The sequence below is a fragment of the Dermacentor silvarum genome, chromosome 2 (assembly GCF_013339745.2).
Source record: "Dermacentor silvarum isolate Dsil-2018 chromosome 2, BIME_Dsil_1.4, whole genome shotgun sequence".
NCBI classification, from domain to species: Eukaryota; Metazoa; Arthropoda; class Arachnida; order Ixodida; family Ixodidae; genus Dermacentor; species Dermacentor silvarum.
The window spans coordinates 262437291-262460979 of NC_051155.1; the positions used below are offsets into that span (position 1 = coordinate 262437291).

The 23689-nt window shown below is 45.5% G+C and overlaps 1 protein-coding gene across 2 annotated transcripts; it reads left to right on the forward strand.

Moving 5' to 3' along the window:
* The first annotated feature begins 7259 nt into the window (after window positions 1-7259).
* On the forward strand, window positions 7260-23406 carry LOC119443197 (cobalamin trafficking protein CblD-like). 2 transcript variants are annotated; one of them, XM_037708360.2, is made up of 8 exons: window positions 7260-7357; window positions 7797-7831; window positions 7929-8061; window positions 9530-9753; window positions 11944-12031; window positions 15397-15533; window positions 20192-20278; window positions 23107-23405. In XM_037708360.2, exons 3-8 carry the CDS (start codon window positions 7929-7931, stop codon window positions 23308-23310), a joined length of 873 nt encoding a protein of 290 aa, XP_037564288.1. In that variant the 5' UTR covers window positions 7260-7357; window positions 7797-7831; the 3' UTR covers window positions 23311-23405. The 2 variants fall into 2 exon arrangements, with proteins under 2 accessions (XP_037564288.1, XP_049518619.1); XM_049662662.1 differs by lacking the exon at window positions 7260-7357 and adding an exon at window positions 7375-7522 and having other exon boundaries at window positions 23107-23406.
* The last annotated feature ends 283 nt before the right edge of the window (window positions 23407-23689 follow it).

Here is a 23689-nt window from a genome sequence, read left to right on the forward strand (position 1 = left end):
AATTCAGGATCGCCAGTGAGCCTCTAGAGTCTGTAAAGGAGTACGTTTATCTAGGTCAATTACTCACAGGGGACTATGGTCATGAGAAAGAAATTTACAGACGAATAAAATTGGATTGGAGTGCATACGGCAGGCATAACCAAATCCTCACTGGGCGCTTAATTACCACTGTCATAGAAAATAAAAGTGTACAATTATTGCATTCTACCGGTGCTTACATATGGGGCAGAAACCTGGATGTTAGAAGGAAGCTCGATAACAAATTAAGGACGGCACAATGAGCGATGGAACGAAAAATGTTAGGCCTAACTTTAAGAGACAGGAAGAGAGCGGTGTAGATCAGAGAGAAAACGGGGATAGCCGATATTCTAGTTGACATGAAGAGGAAACAATGGAGCTGGGCAGGCCACGTAATGCGTAGGATGGATAACCGGTGGACCATTAGAGTTACAGAATGGATACCAAGAGAAGGGAAGCGCAGTCGAGGACGGCAGAAAACTAGGTGGGGTGATGAAGTTAGGAAATTTCCTAGGCGAAAGTTGGAATCAGCTATCACAAGACAGGGGTAATTTGATATCGCAGGGAGAGGCCTTCGTCCTGCAGTGGACATAAATATAAGCTGATGATGCATGAGGATGATGATGAGCGGTTGTATGAACGCATGAATAAGCAATTTTATACAAAGGCTGTGATTAACCTACACAAATTAAACATTTATCGTACGTCACCCACAACATGCTTCCTACTACAATGAAATATGAATAACGTGCATCGCATAGTTCACCGAGGAGATCCGGAAAACCAACAACAGTGGAATCTCGTTGATACGATTCTGATAATATACGCTTTTCGGGTGATCCCTAAGGATCTGGTGAGCCTCCTGGAGCTCGACCCTAAGTTCTGCGTTCAGCCGAGCCTTGATAAGCTTTCGACACTGACGAACGTGCTTCATATAGGGTGAATCTGTCATATTTCTGTCAGAATCTGTCATATAGGCGGCGGTTGTCGATCGCACGTCGTTTAATGCCAGATATCCTGGAACACTAAAATTACGGAGGTTGGGGTTGCGGGGAGGATAAGACAAGAGTGAAAAACACTGCCTTCTTAATTTACCAGCAACGAGAAATTCTAAGTCAATTCCTTGCCTTTCTGGTTAAAATAGAAGTAAAGACATAATATGGGTGGGAACAATTCTATTATATAGCAGGAAATATTTCCTCCACGTTGGCTCAAATCATGGTATTATCAGAATTATTTAAATAAACATGACTCGCCATCCCGCTCCTACGAAAGTGGATGTCCAGCAAAGCTGCGGGAAACCGCCACAACCGCTGAGGGGGTTATTCTTTATAAATGCGAAATAATTATATGGCCTATGAAGCGAAGAATCCGGCGGTATCATCAGATGTTACCAAAACCCACGTGACCAAGTGGCGACGACACGTTTGACATGAAACGAAACGTGATTCCGTTATCACCGCAAACGTCGCGTGATTACATCATCACACCAAAGGTCGCGTGATCACATCATCTCGTCAAACGCTACGTTACGTGATAATGGCATAATCACATCATGATATCGCCTGATGACGTCATCAAGTCAAGGGTGACGTCACGCTGTGACGCCTTCGTCAAGTGATGATGTGACCTGATGACGCCTCTTGGAGAAGCCGCATACTGTGCACTTGCCGCTTCTTTGCACTGTCTCCGGGATCGGCCCACAGTTTTGTGTGAGCCAAGGTCGCACACGCAGACCACGGCCGCTGGATGCGTGTCCGCTTGCATCCAGCGGCAGTGAGCCCAGACAGGAAAAATCCCAACCAACTAGAGACCGACCGCTTCGCTGTAAAATGCAGCAGATCCAACGTGCCCTGTTGGAATCTACATACACCGAAGCTTACGAGACAGTGTTCGCACGCGCCTTCTAATTTGGTTCAAGGATGCCCCGAACGAGGACCTGCAATGCAATGCACCTTTGAACGCAGCCAGCGTTAATGGGGTTGAAAGAGGGTAGCTGGCTTTCTGCACAATTTGTTTGGGTTACCCGACGTCCCCTTGGAGGCGCAGATGCAACCGTCTATGCGGTTCCCAGGCGGCGCAACGCATGCGCAACGTGAGGCCATCTCCTCCGGTGCCCTCTCTCCCGTCTCATCGCGCCCCCCTCGCCTTCTGTACCAGCGGCCAATGACCCGCATGCCGGCTTCCCCCCTTTACCTTCCACCGCTACTACACCGCTACGGGCGTAGCGCGAGCCATCGCTCCTAAAGGGCGCCACCGTCCCGCAGCCGAGTGTGAACGGCGAGAACGCACGAGCAGCAGCAGCAGCAGGTGGCAACCACAGTCACCAAGAAAGACGTATGGGAGTTCGCAAAAACAAAAAGCTTCGCTTTAAAAGACTGATATCTTCAAAGTATTAAATGACTCTACTTTTATCTGTACCACTTTTATCTGTACCACACAAGAACCCTCTCCAGCACGAGCGACGTCAAAACAAAAAATTCACCAACGATTACGATACTCCCTAACCGAAATTTCGTGTTTTCATTTCGCGATATGTTGGCTGGCGCGGACAACCTGTCTCGTGCCGTACATTGCAAACGGAGCGAAGTGTGGCGCGACTGCCTCGCTAATCGGGAGATCGCGAGAGGCTGCGCGTGAGTGACGCGTGGGCATGATTCACAGCCGCAAACAGACCTCCGTTCATGCAGTGATTTGTTTCCATATATGGCATCGATGGACGCGCTCGCCGCATGCCATCGGTGAACTGACGACGGCACGCTACTCTGGTGCCATCTCGTAGCGGTCATCGCCGCGGAGCCCGTCTTGCGCAGCACTACGCTTTTCTTCTCATGTTTTCGCCATACCCTCCTCCGCTTTCCGTATCATGGTTCCGCTGCACCCTCCTTCAATTTCCTCCTCGCGCTCTCTTCGCTATCGCCGTCTTTCAGTCTCCCGCTGCGCTCCGCGTTCGCTCTTTCATTCTTCGCGGTGCTCGTTCGCTCGGTTACACCGAGGGACAACGCCGACGCCGACGCAGGAACGGGCACCTAAGAGCTGCACTCTGAAATAGCTCAATATACTTTTAAGATGAAAACACGAACAATGTCCTTCTATCAGCTTTCGCTGTGACTGAATGGAACTCTGTCAATATGAGCATCACGTCAATAATAAGAAAGAACGGCATAATAAACGCCATCGAAATAAAAACAGAGACCATGTGCTTAAAATTTAGAAATGAGTAAACGGGTGTTTCTGCCTTCAGCGAGTAATTACTTATTGGTCCTCGTGCCTTTGTTTCCATACTTTAAAAAAAGTTCGAGTGAACTGCCGCAGCAATTTTCAAATCATTACATCAGAAGATATTGAGGCTTTCCAGATTCTGGTTTCCTGGCTGGTGGAAACAAAGCCTAACACAGTTTCTGAAGTGCGTGGAGTTTAGTCACAAAATACTACTTGATAAACTTCATTTGCTACAAAACGTTGCTTCCTTTAGTGTTAACTGACTCAGTAGAACCTAGTTGATACGATTTCCCGTCGCTAACGTTCGCCATTGAGAACACAAAAAAATGACCCAATACAGTTACGCTCTTTTTTTGCCAGTTGATAAGTTCTTGGAAAACATGATATTTCGGCACCAACGTTCAATACATCGCCAAATTGCAGTGGTATGGTACGCTTCCCGGCAGCTAGGTCTCATGTAAACAAGAAATGACGCGAGGTGCGCGAGATCGGGAACGGTAGCCACCCGCCGCAGCAGCTTCCCCGCAGTACTTGCCCAACCGTGCCACGTGAAAACGCCCGTGCGCCACTCAGCTTCCTATTCCTGTACCACAACATCTCCTCATGGGTCATCACACGCCGCATTGCCAGCCATCGCCACCAGCCCTATTGCGATAAGCATTTTCACCTATATTAGCGTCACAGTTCGCGTGGCGTAGTGCCATTGGAAGCGTACTGCATGCTTTTAGCTATTAGAAGAGGGGCAAAAGTTGACCCATACACAGATGAAGGAGACAGTGTGATGCGCCGCTACCAACTGTTTTATTAGGCCTTCAAGATCGCCTTTGTATAGTGCACAAGAATTTGGAGAAATGAGCAGAACCGCAGGGCCACAATTAAAAAAATTCACCCACAGTTACGATACCCCCTAATGCGAAATTTGAGCGCAACTCTACACGCGTTCCATTTCGTGATATATTGGCTCGCGCGGACAATTTGTCTCGTGCGGCACGTTGCAAACGGAGCGAAGTGTGGCGCGACTGCCTCGCTAATCGGTAGATCGCGAGAGGCAGCGCGTGGGTGACGCGTTGGCGCGATTCACAGCCGCCGCCGCAAACAGACCTCCGCTCAGGCAATGCTTTGTTTCCATATATGGTATCGTTGGATGCGCTCGCCGCGTGCCATCGGTGAAGTGACGACGGCGCGCTACTCTGGCGTCATCTCGTAGCGGTCGTCGCCCGTCTCTTGCACGGCACTTCACTTCTTCTCACACTTTCGACATACCCTGCTCCCCCGCTTTCCTCCTCGCGCTCTCTTCGCTATCAACGTCTTTCATCGCCCGCTGCGCTCCGCGTTCGCTCTTTCATTATTCGTTGTGCTCGTTCGCTCGGTTACGCCGAGGGACAACGTCGACGATCAACGCAGGAACGGGCGCCTAAGAGCTGCGCTCTAAATAAATTCACTCGCCATCCCGGCGCTGCGAAAGTGGATGACCAGCGAAGCTGTTGAAAACCACCACTACAACTGCTTAGGGTGGTATGCAATGCTTTATTGCTTTAGAGTAATGGTAGTAAAGGTAATTTAGAGTAATGATAGTAATGGGAGTAATGGTAATTTTGACATCACGCCGCCACCCATAGCGGTGCTGCAACATTGAAATCAGTTAGGCTGGTTCTTTTATACACGAAAGGCTAGGGATGTCACTCACCACGTCAGCTTGTGCAACAATAATATTTACCGGCGAACGTATGCGGGGAGCGCTACGTGCTTCGTATTGTTATCAGGAGCGTCTTATTAACAATTATGTGGTTCGGATGCTTATTTTTGCTTGTTCTTTATTGAAACGTACATATGCTGTTTTGTATGTTGTATGCGTGATCCCAAAGAATGTATACACTGTTCGCTTCATTTTGCTGAGTGCTTGAAGCCTCTGCCTACGAGCCACTGTTCCCGCCATGCACTGCCTCCGGGATCGCCCCACATTTTTGCTCACGGACGCGGACACGAAATATGCTGACCACCGAGTTTCACCGATGATTACGATACTCCCTAATGCGAAATTTCGTGTTTTCATTCCGCGATATGTTGACTGGCGCGTACAATTTGTTTCGTGCGGCACGTTGCAAACGGAGCGAAGAGTGGCGCGAGTGCCTCGTTAATTGGCAGATCGCGAGTCAGCGCGTGGGCGCCATTCACAGCAGCCGCCCCAAAAATACGCGGAGGCTATGCCTACGCTCATACAGCGCTTTATTTCCATAGAGACGACGTGCGCTATTCTGGCGCCATCTCGTAGCCATCGTCGCCGCAAAGCCCGTCTTGCGCGGCACTATGCTTTTCTTCTCACCCTTTCGCCACTACCTCCTCCTCCGCTTTCCTCCTCGCGTTCTCTTCGCTAGCGCAGTCTTTCATCTCCCGCTGCGCTCCGCGTTCGCTTTCATCCTTCGTTGTGATCGTTCGCTCGGTAACGAAGGACAACGCCGACGCTCGCCGCAGGAACGGGCGCCTAGGAGCTTCGCTCTCAAAAGGAAACAGATAATGGTTTCATGCTGCAATCTAATAGCTATGCATCACCAACTGTCCTAACAAGAAGCCGCGTCATGTTACAGTGTAGCCATGTTTCGCTCTGCCACCATCGTATTCCGGCATCACCTACCAGCTCGATTTCGTTTCGGTTTCCTGTTGCCGTCCTGAAATGCTGTAATATACGCAATAGGAAAACGCGCGTCTCGGGCCGCTTGAGCTCCACCAGCTCGACATGCGTCGGCGTCTCGTGCTGCAACAATTCGCGCAACGCTTCACATAACGCAAATGTCAACTAGAGTGAAGTCTGCCAAATTTATTAATGACTTTGATCGTATGTTTTCCTGGTTATTACGTCCTTATCGATTTCCCCCCCCCCAATAGGTATGGACGAGGTTGTACTTATTTGATGATTGCGGTCATTTATTTTGGCCGCCAGTTACTCCTCCTGTTACGTTCCTGTTTATTGAAATGATGTAATGCAGTAATTGAACAAAAAAAAATATTAGTGCGTAGATGCACATGTGGGAACAATGTGAAGGCCCCGTAGGCTCACGTAGGGCTTTTACGGCCGTCACCTAGGGCTTTGTATTGCGATAGCAATTATATAGACACTCCAGGCTCATTTTTACCGTCGTCGTCTTCGTCGCCGTGATGTTCCGTATATATTTCAAGGCGCACTTTCGCCGCGCGCCGAATACGGTATGTGAGAGTGAAAGCGTGTGAGCGGATCGAGCCGACGATCGCGGCTCAATCTCGCGCACAAGGGAGGAAAGCGGGCAGGGAGCGCGCCGTCTTCCACCGCGCGCTAGACACCGGGGGGAGGGGAGGGACAGGGGCGGGGCTATATCTTCAAAGCAATCAACGATGTGGACAAAGTGCGCCGAGTGCTGGTAGGTTCGTATGCGCTGTGCTTTCGACGCTTAGTTCGCGTTTTGACAGCGAGTTTCCGCGGTCATCGAGTGAGATGTGTTCATATTTACCTGTGCGCGCGTGTAACCATGCTTGTTAATTTAGTTAGTAAGCGAATGTTTGCAAGTTTATATTGCCGATGAAACTACTAGCCTTACTACGTATTGCATTCTACTAATTTGCTATCGCAATCGATGCTTCGCCTTTCGACCTGAAACTGTGACTTTTTATGAAAAAGCAGTTGACTAAACTGATGTGCAATTAATAATGGTTGAGTCAGCGCTTCGTTGATCCTTTCTTTGTCCCATTCATTAGGAGTGCGTTTTGCAGCACACGGCGGCAGCATGATTACAGCAGGAAAGCGCCGGACACGGCGCACAGGTTCTCGAAACCGAAACAAACATAGAAAAGAACACAAAATCTCATTACATGCAGTTATATTGTGTTATAAAAGCAAATAAAACTAGTTTATGTGCTCAAAAAGCTGCGCTCAAATGCAACGAAGGATTAGGGCAAGGAAAAAAAAAAAAAAAACAAGTGCGAACACTTGCTCAAGTTGATGTTTGTGGCGGCATCTGCAGTCGTAAAGTTGTAACGCTAAGATGAGGGAAATTCCAGTCCTAGCGGCGGGCAGCGCAGTGCAGTAACATTGGTGTAGCAGGGACGTCACTAACCTGCGTACGTGATTGCTAAAAGGTGTTTATCGGTAAGCAAACTGTGCTTACAATGTCACGGATGATGTAATTACTGATGCAGGCTCACTGTCGCTGATGTCTTCATTTGGTACTGCATATAATCGGACCTACTTCAATGTAATTTTCGAGGACACGACCTCCTAGTCAACGTTGCTCGCAGTGGTTGCTCGCAGTAGGTGGGTTTAAGCGTAGCATGGTTTCATTTGGGTTCAAGGGCCGTGTAAAAACACTTTTGTCATCTCGGAATTAGCCTTCCTCGCTGATTTCATGAGATTCTACCTTCGAAGACACTAGCTTTTGGCGCGTCACGGTGCCTAATCAAATGTACCATAGACTGTTTTGATCACCATCTGCGAGAGACCAAAACTAACAGCAGAGTACGTGATATTGCTTGCTACATTTTGACGAGTTGTGCCTTACGAATATGTTGTCTTTTTCCTCTTTTTGCAGTAATCAATTTAGCTTGATTTAAATCCCTGCACAAGGTACGTGAGTTACACTTCGTCATGTTGGGAACTTTCCGATCGTTCTGTCCTGTGACATTTTGGACATTTTTCCTAATCTCGGCAGTTTATCTTTCAGATGCATCGGCTACCACGAAGAGTTGTTTATTGTCAGTATCGAAGTTCGCTTAAGGTGCAAAGTCACAAACGGTTCTCTTCCAGTTCGTCTTCTAGTTCTCTTGCGACAAAACCTGTTGGGAATGAGACAAAAGGTACGATCACAAATTTTATAGCCAAGCAGTGTTGAATCACTTTCTGCTAGTCGTTATGTTCTTTTGCATGAGGTTAGCTTGATGTGCACATAGGTGGTTTTAATTTCCTTTCAAGCCTTCATTAGCAGTTTAGTATCCTTGAAAATATTTGTGTTGTATTTTTAGTCTTTTAGTGGGTCTTTAAAGCTAGGTTAAGGAGGCGTGCTTTGTTTATGAGCAGGTATAGTTTCCCCTTTGCTAGAGGCTGTCAGTAGTTCATGCAGCACATTGTCCTAGCCTAACTGCCTCAAGCAGCTAGAAGGTATTGGTCTTTGATGTATTCATTCCTGATGTGGCATGTGTGACTCCCGCAAAGTGCTGTAACAAAGGTGATGAAATCTCATATGTTCTGACTATGTGCACCATATAACTAAAGGAGTGATTTGACTTATGATTATTTTACCAGCTGTGAAATTCAGTCATTAGAACTGTGTTATTTGTCTGCCTGTATGATATCATTTGTGGTGTGCTGGTTTTTACCGTATCACATGTTTATTCGTCGTGTTTTGAAAAATAAGTCTATGCGAGATGTTCATGCTAATGCAATTACCGATTTCCATAACATTATGTTTCTGAATATTGATGCACTTGGTGCTGACTGTGTAGCATTTATGTTCAGCAGAAATTGGCACAGCTTGTTTATAAATCTCTGCTGGTACAAGCTCATAATTTTTTTTTTTTGAGGGGAAATTGCTTGAGGGGAGACTTTTTGCGCTGCTCTAGACCCAAATATTGGTGCAGTTTTATAAAGAGAACATCTGTCAATATAATAAATTCATTAATAAATATTTCAAAGAAGTTATATATGTCTATCCTTAATGGAGATGCATTTAGAATAGTGGTTCTACTCTTACCTAATGTATATGTTGGTTAGGAAACTAAGTTTACTGAAAGCATTAAAAGCACTTCATTGATGTAGAAAACAAGTGTGCTGTGGCAGGTGGGATGCTTTCAGACAGAACATCTGGCCATAACAGAAATGTGTTATAAAGGCTGCCTGTTAAAGTGTATATATAAGTAGGTTATACAAAAAGGGCTACGTGCCCTGTAGTTTTTGCTTTAGTTGGTGTTCCTTCACGGGATCAACCGTAACAAATGGCAGTGGTAAGTTGCTTGATCTTTATTCATCATGGAGATTAACGAGTAAGGGGCCCTGCATATGAACTTTATATTCAGTGAATTTACTTACCTGAAGATTGCTGCTATACATTTATATGCTGTTTGCTGAACAAAGTGGTGCCATGAAGTGGAAGGACATATATGTCACTGGTGTTTATTTTGTGGTGTAACGAGCAGTCGTACAGAGGATCACAGCCTTACTAATTGGTTGCAGTGCACAGGTAGCCAGATTCTTGCTCAAAGCATATTGTACTGGCTAAAACAGAACATGTCATCTTGAACAGAACATGTCATCTTTCTTCATTTCCAGAGGACCAAGGAGCTAGCACCATCCGTAATGGCCGTGAGATCTCACTCTTTGGGCCCAAGGACTTGAGGGTGCCCCTTCCAGGGAATGTAGGTGTGGTGCCAATTGACTTTGGCGTGACCCCAGTGGCACCTGAACGTCCCAAGACATGTGATGTGCTCTCAAGGGAAACAAACTCCGACCGGTACCACAACATTTTGGCACAGTTCCTGAGCCCGCCGGAAGAGGTGAGTAGCCCACTTGTTCCTCCACACGGCATTGCGATTGAAACATGGATTGTTTAAGGGTTGTTCTGGGAGTGCATCACTTGGCATATTCATGTTAATCTTGCAGCAAGACACTAACTTTTTCACGTTTAGGGCTGTAATGTATTTATAGGACATGTTTAGTTGACTGTCATATTCAATAATACTTTAATTTGAATAGACTTGCGGGGATCACCCAACAACTTCTTGGTAAATTGTAATGAAGATGGTATAAAAATCTATTCACACCAATGACTGACAGAGGTTTCACAACAGAAGCATCCTCTCGTTTTGTGTGTTGCGTTCCCAAACCGACTGAGAAGCTTTGAAGAAGGGGTACTGTTATCTCTGACAGCCCAGGAAGTGTAGGTTGTAGGGTTCGGGAGTCGTGGTCTCGGAGTCCGACGTCAAACTGAGGGTCGCTCTCTAGCCCACGCTAGAGAGCGATGGGTAGCTGGCCTACACTACCGGGGTGTCACACGGAGGCTTAGCAGTCCCACGCCGTCGTCCGAGCAGACTTGACGAGGGTTGCTTCGTTCGTGGAGAGTACGAGGTCGAGAGGTAGGGTAAACGGAACAGGGGGTTTATTTACATTAGAAAGGCAAACTTATTTACAGGACATGAGGATACACGTACTGGCAGGAGAACGAAACACAGTACATTGTTCTCGTAGCATGAGCTACATCTTTCTGGGAGCACACTTCAGCTACATGTCAGAGCAGATCGGAGAGTACTATCTACATGTCAGAGCAGATGGGAGAGCACACTAGATGAGCCGCAAACGTCTGCTTAAATGCCTCCTGTCCTCCCTAGGCCAGGGAAACCTGCAGGAACATCTTCCTCCAACTGGAGCATCCAAAGTTGCCGAAGGCTCCGCCTTAAGGATGAGGGTGCGCATAAACACTCCGACGCCTTTGTTCCCTGAACACACTTGGAAAAGTAGCCTCGGGCACACACGGCTCACTGTCACAGAGAACAGAGGGGACGCTCGTAGATGAGAGATGTCACGCTTGACCCAATTTGGCGCGTCTTAGCTCCTGGGATGGCCCAGCAATTAGCTGCTTCGTCTGTTGAACAGCTGTGGCGGCTAGCAGCGGCCATAATGAAATGGAGTAGAATGCACTTTCCCAAGAGTTTCTCGGTCCCAGTGTCAAGGTTGGTGACGAAGTGACATCCAGCAACCATGTATTCGTCGAAACATGTCTCGTTATGGTGTCACTGCTGGTTTTTCCCGTGGGACATAGTTTCAACTCCATGAGGTGATTCGTTGCAGGAAAGTGTGGGGAGGGTTGAAGGTCGCTCTACCCGCTGGCCGTTCGTAACAAGGTGCACAAAGCTTGGGTTGTGCTGTAAGGTTTTGTCGAGGATGTTGGTGGTCACAGAGTACTACTCCCTACAGCTTGAAGAAAGAAACCTGCCTAAATCTTTAAGGTTGTTACTGATAGCATAGAAGCATGTTTTTCTGCCCCTTTTTATTTATATTTTCTTATTCCTCTTGTCTTAGGCTTGATAAAATTTTAAACAAATGTGCATAGCTTCCGTCTCTCACTGCCTTTTCATTCTTAGGCTGTCTTCACATATTTTGATAGTGATCTTGCAACCACCTTGGAATGCACTGCAATGTCAGCTCAATTCTCAGCTGATGAAGAAAGTGTGGCACATCCATTTGCGGGAAGCTGTGTGTTAAAATAACCAACTGCATATTATGACCTATCTCTCCTACACATCGTGCTTTGATCCTGATCTGCTGGTTTGTTCAGCAGCTTTGCAACTCCAGTCATGAAGCTGAGCAGTCGTGCAGTGAGTCACAGTCGTGCAGTGAGTGACTCACTGCACGACTGCTCAGTGATCAGCATTTGAAACAAGCTGGTCCTGTGACCTCTGCAACTCGCTTGTGTGCATTCACCTCAAAGATTCACTGGAATCACTGAATACTTTCTGTTACAAGTTGGAGGCTCTGTGCTTCCCTTCTGTTCAGTTGGGCCTTTACAATGAGTTTATTAAAAGCGAAGCTCTTAGTGAACCTCGCCGAATTTCGTGACCGTGGGAACTGCGTGACTGTTCTGACGCCGAATAGGCCAAACGATACTTATATTCTGATAACTTGTAGCGTGTATTTATACAGCACCTGCACAGTAGCTTACTTTGTCTCATGTACTGAATCTTTTATAGCTTCTGAGCGAGGCATTTGGCGGGGTTCCTGGCCCACCTACTGTACTTGAATGCAACGCTCAGGACTGTCCAGACCTTCTGAAAAAGGGCAAGTGTGAATCAATATAACATTCTAGGGAAGTGTTGTGCATCTGTCGTAGTGTCCTCTTTATTTAATGGTGACTTGTAGCATGGAGGATGGGGGCCCTTTCAGGTTCTGCAGGCAAACTTCATTTAGATGTCGTACAGCTACATGACTTACTACATGGCATGCACAGTGCGCGTAACAGAGGAAAAACAGTGCTATGTAGCTCTTGTTCCACAGAGGTCACAACTGAGTGTGCTGTGTGGCACTTGTGCATCTTGTACTGCAACAAGTATTGCACGACGGTTACCTCTACATGCATTTGTATAGCATGACAGGAAACATATGCTGCTCAGTTGTATTGCCGAAAACAATGTTTTCGGTAGATCCTGGATACTAAAAACTTGTAGGAAGAGTGTGTTGCAGTTGTAGAGTATTAGTATCATGGATAGGTTGACACTTCAATTGAACATTACAACCATGTATTTTTTAAGAGCAACTTGACATCTGAGATTATTTCTAGATGCCAATAAAAGTCTACCTAAACCTAAATGTGGCCTAGCACCTACTTTTTTGGATCGTCTTCAAATACAGTTACCATATGTGCTCTGGGCCAGTCGCCACAGTTGAACTGGCTCAAGCTGGTGCTTTTCCACAAAGTGGCAAATATAAATTTCTAATGTTGTCAAATATGGGGTTGTATTCTTAATTCATAACCCTTTAATTGATATTTTCACTTTGTGTGTGATGTACCATATTTTCGCACGTATAACCCGCACCAAAAATGCGAAAATTCAGTGGCAAAGTAGAGGTGCGAATTATTGACCCTTTTCGCGGAGCAGTTTGTTTTAGAGAAACGATATGGTGCTTACGGCGGCGCGCCATACGTCTCCTCAGCGACCGCGCACGAATACGAAACCATTACCGCTTCTACCTTGCTTCTGTGCGATCAGCTGTCGGAAATGCAACTGCGTTTTTGCTAACGCACTGCAGTGCTCTAATCATGCTAGATTCAATCATGTGGATTGAAGACATGTGCAGTAGTTGGCTGCAACATAGTGAGTGGAATATTGAGGAATGGAATGGCTCTGTGTGGCCAAGTTCGCGGACCGCTGCTGCAACTGTCCGAACGTGTTACCGGCACTTGGAGATGTACGGCTTTCCTACATACAGAAATTTGATACAGAAATTTGCTCATCCGCCAGCATTGTATCGCTAACCTTCAAAGAAAGGGCTTCAGTAACAAAACGTTGGCAAGAGTGAGTACCACTCGTTAAACAATGACAAAGAGAGTAGTGCCGCTTCCTGTCATAGTAAGTTTTGCGCATTTTATCTTACACATCTATCCCAAATGGCAGGAAAACGTATGCCCACTCTATCGCCGACGTATCATGAATAAGTGAATGGGCGCACGAATATATGTGTACTATATACGCACAATAAATGACGGACTACACCGATGGCGCACGAATGGTCGACGAATGGTTTCGTGACAGTCCGCAAGAGTAAGCGAGTTACTACTAACTAGCGGTAATATATACTTGCTACAAGGTATTACAATTTACAAAAAAACTACGTTTCAAGCCTTGTGCGCATCAAGAACAAATCTATCGGAGCTGAGCACACCCGCGAGCGATTAGGGCGAAAATAATCATAGTGGCCGCACCGAGATACTTTACTGAGTCATAAACTGACAAGCCGCTGCTTCAAAATGTTTGCCAAATAAAGAACAAAGAGCAAAACACACTAATCAATTCATGAACGGAATGTTTGGATAGCTTGGAATACATATTCAGCCCCGCTATTAGAACAAGCACCATATATGCTGCTCGCGCCGTTTGGACATAGCTTAATCAGCTCCGAAAGAGCTTTTGCATGTTCTCTGAAGCTGTGATCAAAGGTTCGTGTCGTCCACTCAGTCACCGCCTATGTTATCTCTCAAAACAGAGGTTTTCTAAGCTGTGCCGGAGTCATACACTTCCATTGTAAACAAGGAGGCAATGGAGGCAGTTGAGGCAAGCAATGGGCGCGTACGTTACCACGTGATCAAATGTGGCAGTGCCCACGGGATCGCCGCGAAAAGGGTCAATACGTGAGGTTTTTCCTTTAGTGCAGCTTCACGGCAATGTGCTTTGTGCTGTGAAGCCCCTACCGCAGTAATAGTCGCTGAACTGCTCTTATCTCGCCGATACTGCTTGTTTATGCACACACAGCCCAATAATATGGGCTGTGTGTGCAAAATATTGGGCAAGTCAGCTAGAGTTTTCTGCAAGAGAAAAGCTTCATTCAATAGTGAAGAGCGTGAATGCCAAAACTAATTTCTACTTTTTGCTGTTTAATAATTGTATTCTGCGGTTATACAAGAATGGTAGGTGGCGATGCTGTGCGGGAAGTCGGAGAAGTGCTTGGACGATTTTCGCCCTCATTTTTTCTTGTCGCCCTTTTCGTTTGACTGCTCGCTTGGTGAATGTACGCAGACGGGACCAATCTATTCAGTCGTCATGAGCACTGTTCGACGGCAGTCGTTTACCGTGCAGGAAAAGCTGAAAATCCTCATTGTCGCTGGGGAAGTTGGAAACTGCGAAGTGGGAAGACGGTATAATGTTGATGAGTCCTGCCTGCGGCAGTAGAGAAAGCAGAAAGAGAGCCTAGAAGCTGCGCACGGCGACCGTAGGCAGTTTCGTGGCCCGAAGACTGGCGCCCACGCTGAACTGGAGGTACACGGGCAGGACGCCAAGAATATATATATATTTTTTTTGAGTGGGCAGAAAGTGGGGGTACGAATTATATGCAGGGACGGGTTATACGTGCAAAAATACGGTAATACTCCATGCAGCAATTCATCACGGCAATTTGTATACTGTCACTGTACTTGACAAGTATGTCACGTGAAAATTGTACTTATGGGAGTTGTGTCACTCCTTCCTTCACATGCACTCACACTGGCATAGCCAAGCCAGTGATATCCATAAAATTGATTGATCGAGACATGTGCCTCTTGGCCTCCCACTCTAAGCAATAAAGCACCTCCATTGTCCTCCTGGCAACATGAATGATGTCAGGTTTTGCCATGGAGAGCACTACACCTGACAACAAAAATAGATGAACACAGCAAGGAGACGTGCATAAGAAGCTTCTCTACACTCAGACACGCATCTGCTTGTTATTGGGCACAAAAAAAAAAATGGCCCTCTCATTTCTTAACACAAGTAGTTTCTCATCCCCTATCACCCTGTTTGACCAAAATTATTTCCAATTTTGCATAACTTTGCAATAAGTGAACAGTTGTTCCATTGAGCTTTTTGTATAACGTCTTTTGTGTAGCTCTTATTAAGAAACAGTAATTTTTGTTCAGATTTTTTTTAACGTCTTGTGTTTCTCCGTATCAGACTTTCAGGACCTGTTTCCTGCAAGAAACATTTTTGGCGACCCACTCACTGTGATCACCTTGACCCAGAAGACTGAAAATGACATGACTTACTGGAGTGAGGATGTGGATGTAGAGAGGGAAGAGCTCACAGGGCAGGTATGTTAGCTCTCTGGTTGTATGCCAATGTCGTACACTTTGATTGCTTAAAAGGGGTCCTGAACCACTTTTTATTGAAGTTGAAATGCATTTGATGTTAAGATGGACTATTTATGAAATACTATACAGAAAAACATACTGCAATGCGTTTCAGCAGAAACATATTTATTGGCAATCAAAGATTGCCTTTGATCCCCTTTATTGTGCTCCCAGTCCTTCTTCAGTACCTTGCACTGTGAAGGCTACGGCAGAGCGGAGTGGTGTCACCAGTGCACCACCTATTGAACGTCACCGTGGAGCGCAGTTCAAACTTAATTTTATTGTGTTCACATAGATGCCACTAATTCCGGCGCCTACGACGTGCCAAACTTGAAGGGTATTCCTCAGTTTACGGTTCACGGTGTCTCAGCCCTTTGCTGTGCTACAGTGTACTTGATAGCTACATGTGGCTAGTCTCGCACTGAGTGACATGAGTGGCACCTTTCCTTTCACACTTATCTCTACGACAATCATACAATTTTCAATGGTCAAAAATACTTTATGATCATGTTCACTCATGCAAAAACGTTGGCAGTGCGCACATCGGCTAAGTGATGGATGCCACACTCGGGACTCTCGTTGAATGGATTCCTAACGTAATGTGCTTTGACCATGATGGAAACACACATCGGGGGTGTGCAACTCCGGAAGCAGACAATCTTTTCGTCAGATGTTGGCGCTCGGGCCTTGAGTTGCATTATCTGCAGATACCACTTAGAGCACGCTGTTGTCCTCAGCCAGCGGGTTTGTCACGGCTCCTCGTGGAGGCCACGGTATCTGTGCTACGCTGCAGACGCAGCCACGCAGCAACATTCAGCTGTAGTGGCTAACTATGTGCATGACAGGGCTGAAGTGGACGCTCGTGCTCATGTGCTCCAGTCTGGCCATGCTACATGGTGCGGACCAGCATTGTCCTGCATCAGCTTGAACGTTGGCATCAGCTTGACCGTTGGATAGTAGTCACATCCAAACTACACATTTTGCACAGTAACTCAACACGAAGCAGTCTGCCAAGGCATCTAGTCAGGAGCGGGCAGGAGTGAAGCGAGTGCTGGCAAACGTTCGTGTGGTCTGACCGCGATGTCATTCGTATATCATGATGGTCATTATTCTTCCTGAACAGCGGTCTCCACCATGTGATTGTTGTAATAGCCGGACGTTCACTTCAAGATGCAGAGAACATTGATGCTTTATGTAGGCGTAGGCTGCCAAGTCTTCCTCATTTTGTTAAAAGGCTCCTTTCTTCAGACTTCAGAAACTTTGTATCTTTTTGCTGCACACAAAAAGCGCTTCTTTTTTGTTGTTTCCAGGCACAGCTGTTCTCTTCAGTCACTCCTAACTGTCACGCCAAGCTAATTTCAGCAGTCTAAATTGCTCTCCACTTGCTGCTTCCGCAGAGCTGCCATCATGTAGCTTGGCAACAAAGAAAGACATGATGGTTGTGAGGTCATCGGCATGTCCTCGTGAAATGTTTTGGTGTAGCAGGGATGGGTGTTTGGGTTTTTAATTTTTTGCTTTCATCACAGCACCTGAGGATGATAATGATAGGTGCCTGCTATGTTGCACCACGTTTAAGAACCAAAATTGTACTAGGTGCACAGCATAATGTGGAACATCATGGTACAGAACCTGAATGTAGTATGAAATGTGGATTATGCATGTCAAATTTTGGGAAAATAAACCTCACATTATATGTGGGTTTTCATGGTAGTTCATTAATTTGTTGGAACGAAGCTGACTGTGTGGTGAATGAGATCTGAATGCTTTTAAGAATTTGCAGTATATTCTTGTGGTAGGCAGGGCCCTAGCTTTTGTAAGTGCTTATTGCGGCTTCTGCGTAGTTTCTGCATAGGCGTCAGTACATCCATTGTAAACGTGGAGGCAGCTCAGGCAAGCAGTGGACGTGTCACCACGTGATCCAACATGGCAGCGCCCACGGTATCGCCATGAAAAGGGTAAATAGAAGGGACGGCATTTCGGCTGGCAGAGCGGAAGCGCCATAGCGTGACTGGCCTGTGACGCTCTTCCGCGCACTGAAAATGTCGGACTATAAGCACACCTGCAGATCGCTTTCAAGATACAGCGCACGCCGCTGCGCAATCTGCACAGTTGCTACCAGAGTACAAGCTATCCCCCTCGCTCCCGCACTGCCTTCCCGCTTTCCTCCCTTGTGTGCGATTCGGCTCACCGCGGCACGCTTTCACTCGCATACGGTGCACGGGGACGATGTTATCGCACTTGGACTTTATACGTAACATCGCGGCGACCACGACGGCAGAAATGCGCCTGGATTGTGCTTATCGTTGTTATATAGGAATGGCACCCATACGCTTGCACGTGACCCGCATTCATGAAGTAAATATTTTTTCTTCTCTCTTTTTTTTTTTGAGATCACTTACTGAATCAACAGGTGCTTCATATATATCGATGCGTTTTTTTTTCCTCAAAAAAAACTGCCGTTTTGAGGGGGGGGTGCGACTTAGACAAAGGTGTGACTTATAGACCGGAAAATACGGTATATACGTGCCTTAGCTGAGCGATTTTTTTCCCTGGCTTTCAGCAGTTCAAATTTTGTATAATTTGAATTTTTGTTGCATCCCTGCTGAATTCGAATTAACGAGCTTTTACTGTAATATTTTTTGTGACTAACCCAAGTGACTTGCACCTTTTCGGAGTCGTGATTCCTCAAGAAATTTTGTTATGATAATAAAATTTCACGTGAAGTTTGATTTGGTTGCTCCAAATAAGGCTTCCAATTTTCAATAAAACTTTGTGTTCTGAGTTTGTGTCCCACCTTGAACACAAGTGTGTCCCCTTGAAGCAGTTGTAATGATTGTAAGCTGAGTTGCACAGAGAAGCCACTCTGATGAGACTTGCTGCACCCACTGTCAACTGCCTGGTACCTGCTTCTCTCTGTAATGTCTCTTGGCTGTTACTCTATAATATTAAATACACCTTTTTTATCACGAGGAGCACACAAGGAATTTTCCTTGGCTTGTCAGCTTTAATTCATTTATGCCATGCCGTGCGATATGGCTCTTACTGCTCATAATGGAGGCTGAATTAGCATGTCATCAGGTAAGCAAAGTAAGCAAGGCCATGCTGCGGAGGTGTGCGAGTAAATGGTTGGCAACTGTGAATGGCAAAGATAGCACATTGGAGCAAAAAGTATGTTTTCCAGGTAAATTTTAAGCATGCATGTGTTTTCCACGTAAAGGTCAGTGCAGATTTTTTTCATAGCTTTGGGCATATCATCCACAATAAATTTAATTTCTCCAGGGAAAGGAGAGCTTGCTTGGCATGTATGTCCTCATGGCATTCTTGCTGAAATACATGCAGCAGTAAGCTCGGTACAGTGGGGTCATGCCCTGCAGTGCAGAGCAGCTGTGCAGTGGAGCAGCATTCATATGAAACTCTGCTTGTTTTTGAATGTCCTTTTGATTGTGCTTTGGTGTGGTCTCGTGTCTCGTGCGTTGCCCTGAACTCGATGCAAGAAGCTGCAAGTTAACTGTTTCTGTTGTAGTTGCATTGCGCCAACAGAAGGGCCTCTAATGGAATATGTTGCACATTTTGGCAGAAATAGTGTTATGTGAGCTTCATTTGTTATGCTTTCCATGTCATATTCACAATGAAAGATCTAGAATAAGCACAGGACAGTAGTGCTACTGGTGCAACAGCTGTACATTAGAAACTATGGGACAGTGTGTTGGTGGTGTAGCATTCAGGAAACAAGATCAGCTAGGAATGTTGAACCAATGGTCCATACAATAAATAATTTTATTGTACTTTAATTACACCTTTAATGTGTAGGCTTTGTTAAAACCTCTGATGCTTTAAGGAGAAAGATTACATTATTATAATTGTAACTACATGCTGCATACAGCAGCCGCTGCTTATGACATGCACAAATACTTGTTGGAACATTCTGAGTGCTCCTTTGCTTAGTATCTCATTACCCATGCGCTTACAAGAAGAATTGGGTCCCCATAGGTAGAAGCAGTGTTGTGCCACTTTGCACACAAAGTATGTGGGGAAGCCTGCTTACATAATATTCTGTGATGTCTTGAGGTGACCGTCAGTCAAGATCAGGTGCTTGGTGGTCAAGCTTAGTGCATTCGGTTATGCCAGGGTATACATTCACATGAAATGTAGGTGTGCCCGGTGGCCTTTCTGGAACCTTATCTATTCATTATGGGGGTGTGTTTGTTGCTCACTGTGTGTGCATGTGCGCATCATTTTATAAGTATAGCACAGTTCTAAATACAGCCTCTGAGACAAGGCCAGTGAATGACTGAAATGCTTTGACATTTCACACGAAACGTGCACAAAACAATCCAAGCTATGGCTTGAATTGCTTGGATTGTTTTGTATGAAATGCGCTGTTTGTGCATAGTTGTGAAAGCAGGTGTGGCTGCATCATTCATCATCTTTATTGTTAAAGGTTGTATAATGTGAATTGCACTCTGAGGCTGGCAGTTGCTGGGGAAAACTTGCATTTGTGTCAATGTGATAATTCAGATTCACAAAATCATGCCTTGAAATGCTTTTTGTTTTGTATTTTCATAGACTTGGCAGGCTTTATTACTTAGTGTTTACTGACTTGTTTTCTATATCTACAGTTTGTGATGACGGCCCGGAAGATATGCAGAGCCCTGCAAGAGGCTGGCTACTGGGCTGACTTCATCGATCCGTGTAGTGGAAGGCCAGTAAGTTGTGCTAAACACTTCTTGCATTGATGGAAGGTACCATCATCCTATCAGTGTACACATATAAGAAACTGGCTACTAAATGCCTGATTTTCTTTCAGCACATAGCCTAGAAATTCTTATAAAAGAAAATTTTACCAAAAGCCATTTTAAAGATTTTACGAAATGCAGCTGGATTCAGTTTGTAACACCTCATGACATAGCCATCAACCATGTAGAAATACAAGTCTAATAACACCACAACACATCAACAGTAAACAGAGATATGAGAAACACTAAAAATTCTCAGGACAATATTTAAAGTCTCGCAAAAGAACTGAGGTACATGTTGTGAATGCATATTCATTGGCAGTGTGACCGTGACACTCGGAATGTTCATGGACCCAGTTGACGAGCTAGTGCTGCCCATGGTTATGGACATAAGCACTGAGCTGAGCATGGTCCTAGCATCTGTTGTCTTGGGTGTCATTGGGGCTGAAGTGGGACCCTGACCTACTTCATCGGTGGGAATGCTGGGCCAATTGCGCCAATCTATATCAACTGGATTTTGTTGCTCTGTGCTGCTCCGAAAAAGTATTTTTTACCTCAATTGAGCCATTGCTGCACCACTACATAATTTCAGGGGTGTGAAAGTTAAGCTACTACACAATACAGTACAAAAAGCGTGGCAGTACTGCATTCATTGGGTGCATTCATTCATAGCATTACAGCAAATAAGACAGCCGTTGTGACGGCTGACAGAATCCAATTCAATCCTATTTTTACGCACCACCTGTGAGGCTACAATGGGTTAGGTGGCCATGCTGGCTCTGTGACTGCATGATCAGTGCAGTAGCTGTACACATTGAGGGGTGATATGGGATGTAGACTAAATAGTAAGCAGTGTCCGCTACTTATTCCTGAGGCTTGCTTGCAACTTTATTGCACCGTACGACTAAATTTTCAAGTGAATTTAAGGTTGTTGAGCTTAGCATCAGGTTTTATAAACGTGCGCACAGTGATCTGGTGCCGCGCCATGGTTCATGCTCTTTGTCAACGATGTCTTTGACAAAGCTTGTAGTAAAGAAGTTGAATGAGTATGAGCAAGTGGCCTTGCCCTTAGCCTTTCTAGAAGTCATATAAGTGGTGGAATGAAGAACATTATGTGCTCGTGAAACAAAATCGGAATTTCCAGTCGATCAAGCTTGCGAAAACAATCCTGCCTTAAGGACACTTTTAAGAGAAAAATAATTTCGGCTACATTGGTAAATTACCCATCTCAATACCAAGAAAGAAAACACTCATACCATGCGAAGAGGCCTGGTAAGCCAGAAAATACGCAATAGCGAAAGGCTGGTACTACGTAGTTCCTGCACTAGCTCGGCGGGACGTCACGGATTTTGGCGACTGCTTTGGCCTAGGTTATGGTTCATCGGTAAAGTTAGATTAAATTGTATTCTAGAAGAACCAAAGACTGAACTTTGCAAATATCAGACTTTTACTTAGCTACAATGGCACAAATATGAAAAAGTATGTTCAAGTTCGTGACAGTATGCTGAGGTACCAGTGCTACGGTTACGGCGCTAAATTTAATAAATGGAACTGTGTTATTCATTTTGTATTCTGATTATACATTTATTGCCACTAAATTGAAGGAAACTGATTTTTGAAAATATCTTATGAGGCCAATCTGATTTGGTGTTTCTATTTGGTGTCCCTTTAATGTTTGTTATCTTGCACAGTTTTGCTCAGCATCGATGACAGCATGTTGTTTTTAGTGTAGGCTCGTCGTTTTTCGCATTGTGTGTCCTGGTGTGTCAGTTATTTTGTTCCTAGCTCTTATGATGAAATGATTATGTAAACTAAATTTTGTTTCTCTGTGTGTGCTTTCGTGGAAGTGGAAACATTACCCCTGCTCTGAACACAGGAGTAGGTGCTGTCGTGATTATATGTTGGCCCCGCAGTACCAGTCGCTGACCCACGTCACCGGGCTCAAATATGCAGCCCCATTGTGAACACTTTCTGGTATCAGAAGAGCTATTGTGGTTGCGGCCGACCCAAATTACCAGAGGTCTCGACACTGCAGAACATTGTTCTATATCAACATGCCACAAGTGGGGACATCACGAGGCAGTGGTGTTGATGGCAGCTGCGCCCTGCATGTTCTCATCCAGTTGCTCCTGCACACCTCCAGGTAGAGTCGAAGTAGCCTTTTCCCTGCGTGGATAGGCCTGTGGTTGCCTCTTCATGTGCAACACCTCACTGCACTGGGGTGCTCGATCTGAAGAGGAGGAAGGCTCCTGTCCCTCGAAAGCAAAGCAAGACAATCATTGTCGGTGAATGGACTATGGCACCACATGACTGGCGATCTCGTCTTCCAGCGGTCCCCTGGCAAATGAGGGAAGCAATGTGTGTGGCCGGGCTAGTTGGTAATCCAGTATTTTAAAAACAACGCAATAGTGGACGAAAGACGGAAAGAAGGAAAGAACAAACACAAGTGCTGGGTTCATTCATTCTTTCCATCCTCCTTCCGCCATTGCAGTGTTTTTACGAGGGAAGGTGACTTAAGACCAGATTGTCGCTTTCTTAGAGAGAGCTACAGCTTGAGATTGAACTGAAATAAATAACAGTGAAACAGAAATAAATAAAAGAAAGGAAGGCTTGTTCCCCCTCTAGAAAGGAAGGTCTGGCCGCGCTTTCGCGATGTGGCTAGAACAGTCATTGAAGTAATTTTTAAGTTTGTGAAGCTTTCGGATGTCTTAAGCTGGATAAATGCAAGTGGTTAATTTGTATATGTTACGTATCCTAATCACTGCGTTTTTGTTTCTTTTTTGTTGTTCTTTGCGCAGTCACTGGGACCTTACACCAACGCAACACTTCTGGAAACTGATGAGCGTTATAGGCACTTTGGATTCACCATTGAAGACCTTGGATGTTGCAAAGTGATCACTCATCATTTGTGGGGTAGTAATGCCTTTGTTGGCTGCTTGTTTACGAATGCTCCTGCTGACAGCCTAGAAGTACAGAAGATACTATGTGAGCATAACGAGTGACTGCTGGTGCGACGCCGCCAAAGGACATATAAGTATTTGTACATTTGCTGGCTGGTGCTGTGTTCAAGGTATGCACTCTTGCAAGAACAGTGAAAAAAAAATAAAGCTATTAGGAACACCTCTGTGTCTCATTTTTTTGTGTGTGTGTTTGCCAGTATTGCACTAGATGGACCATGTGGAAAGAGAGTCTTGCTGCATGTACTCATTCTCAAAGTACTTACAAAATTGTATGCAGCCGCATGCAGCCCCATGGGGTGTACATGTGGTCTGCTAGGCTCAGTCTGTACATGTATGCCATCGGCACACATGCGCTACCCAAGTATGACTGTGGTAGAGATCAGGTGCCCTAAGTAAATGACTGAACCAACAGACCCATTGT

Excerpts from the sequence above, each read along its gene's own strand:
- LOC119443197 (XM_037708360.2), top strand. The coding sequence starts at position 7,929 with ATGCATCGGCTACCACGAAGAGTTGTTTATTGTCAGTATCGAAGTTCG. Across the intron at positions 8,062-9,529 it reads TGTTGGGAATGAGACAAAAG|AGGACCAAGGAGCTAGCACC; the intron begins GTACGATCACAA and ends CTTCATTTCCAG. Across the intron at positions 9,754-11,943 it reads TCCTGAGCCCGCCGGAAGAG|CTTCTGAGCGAGGCATTTGG; the intron begins GTGAGTAGCCCA and ends AATCTTTTATAG.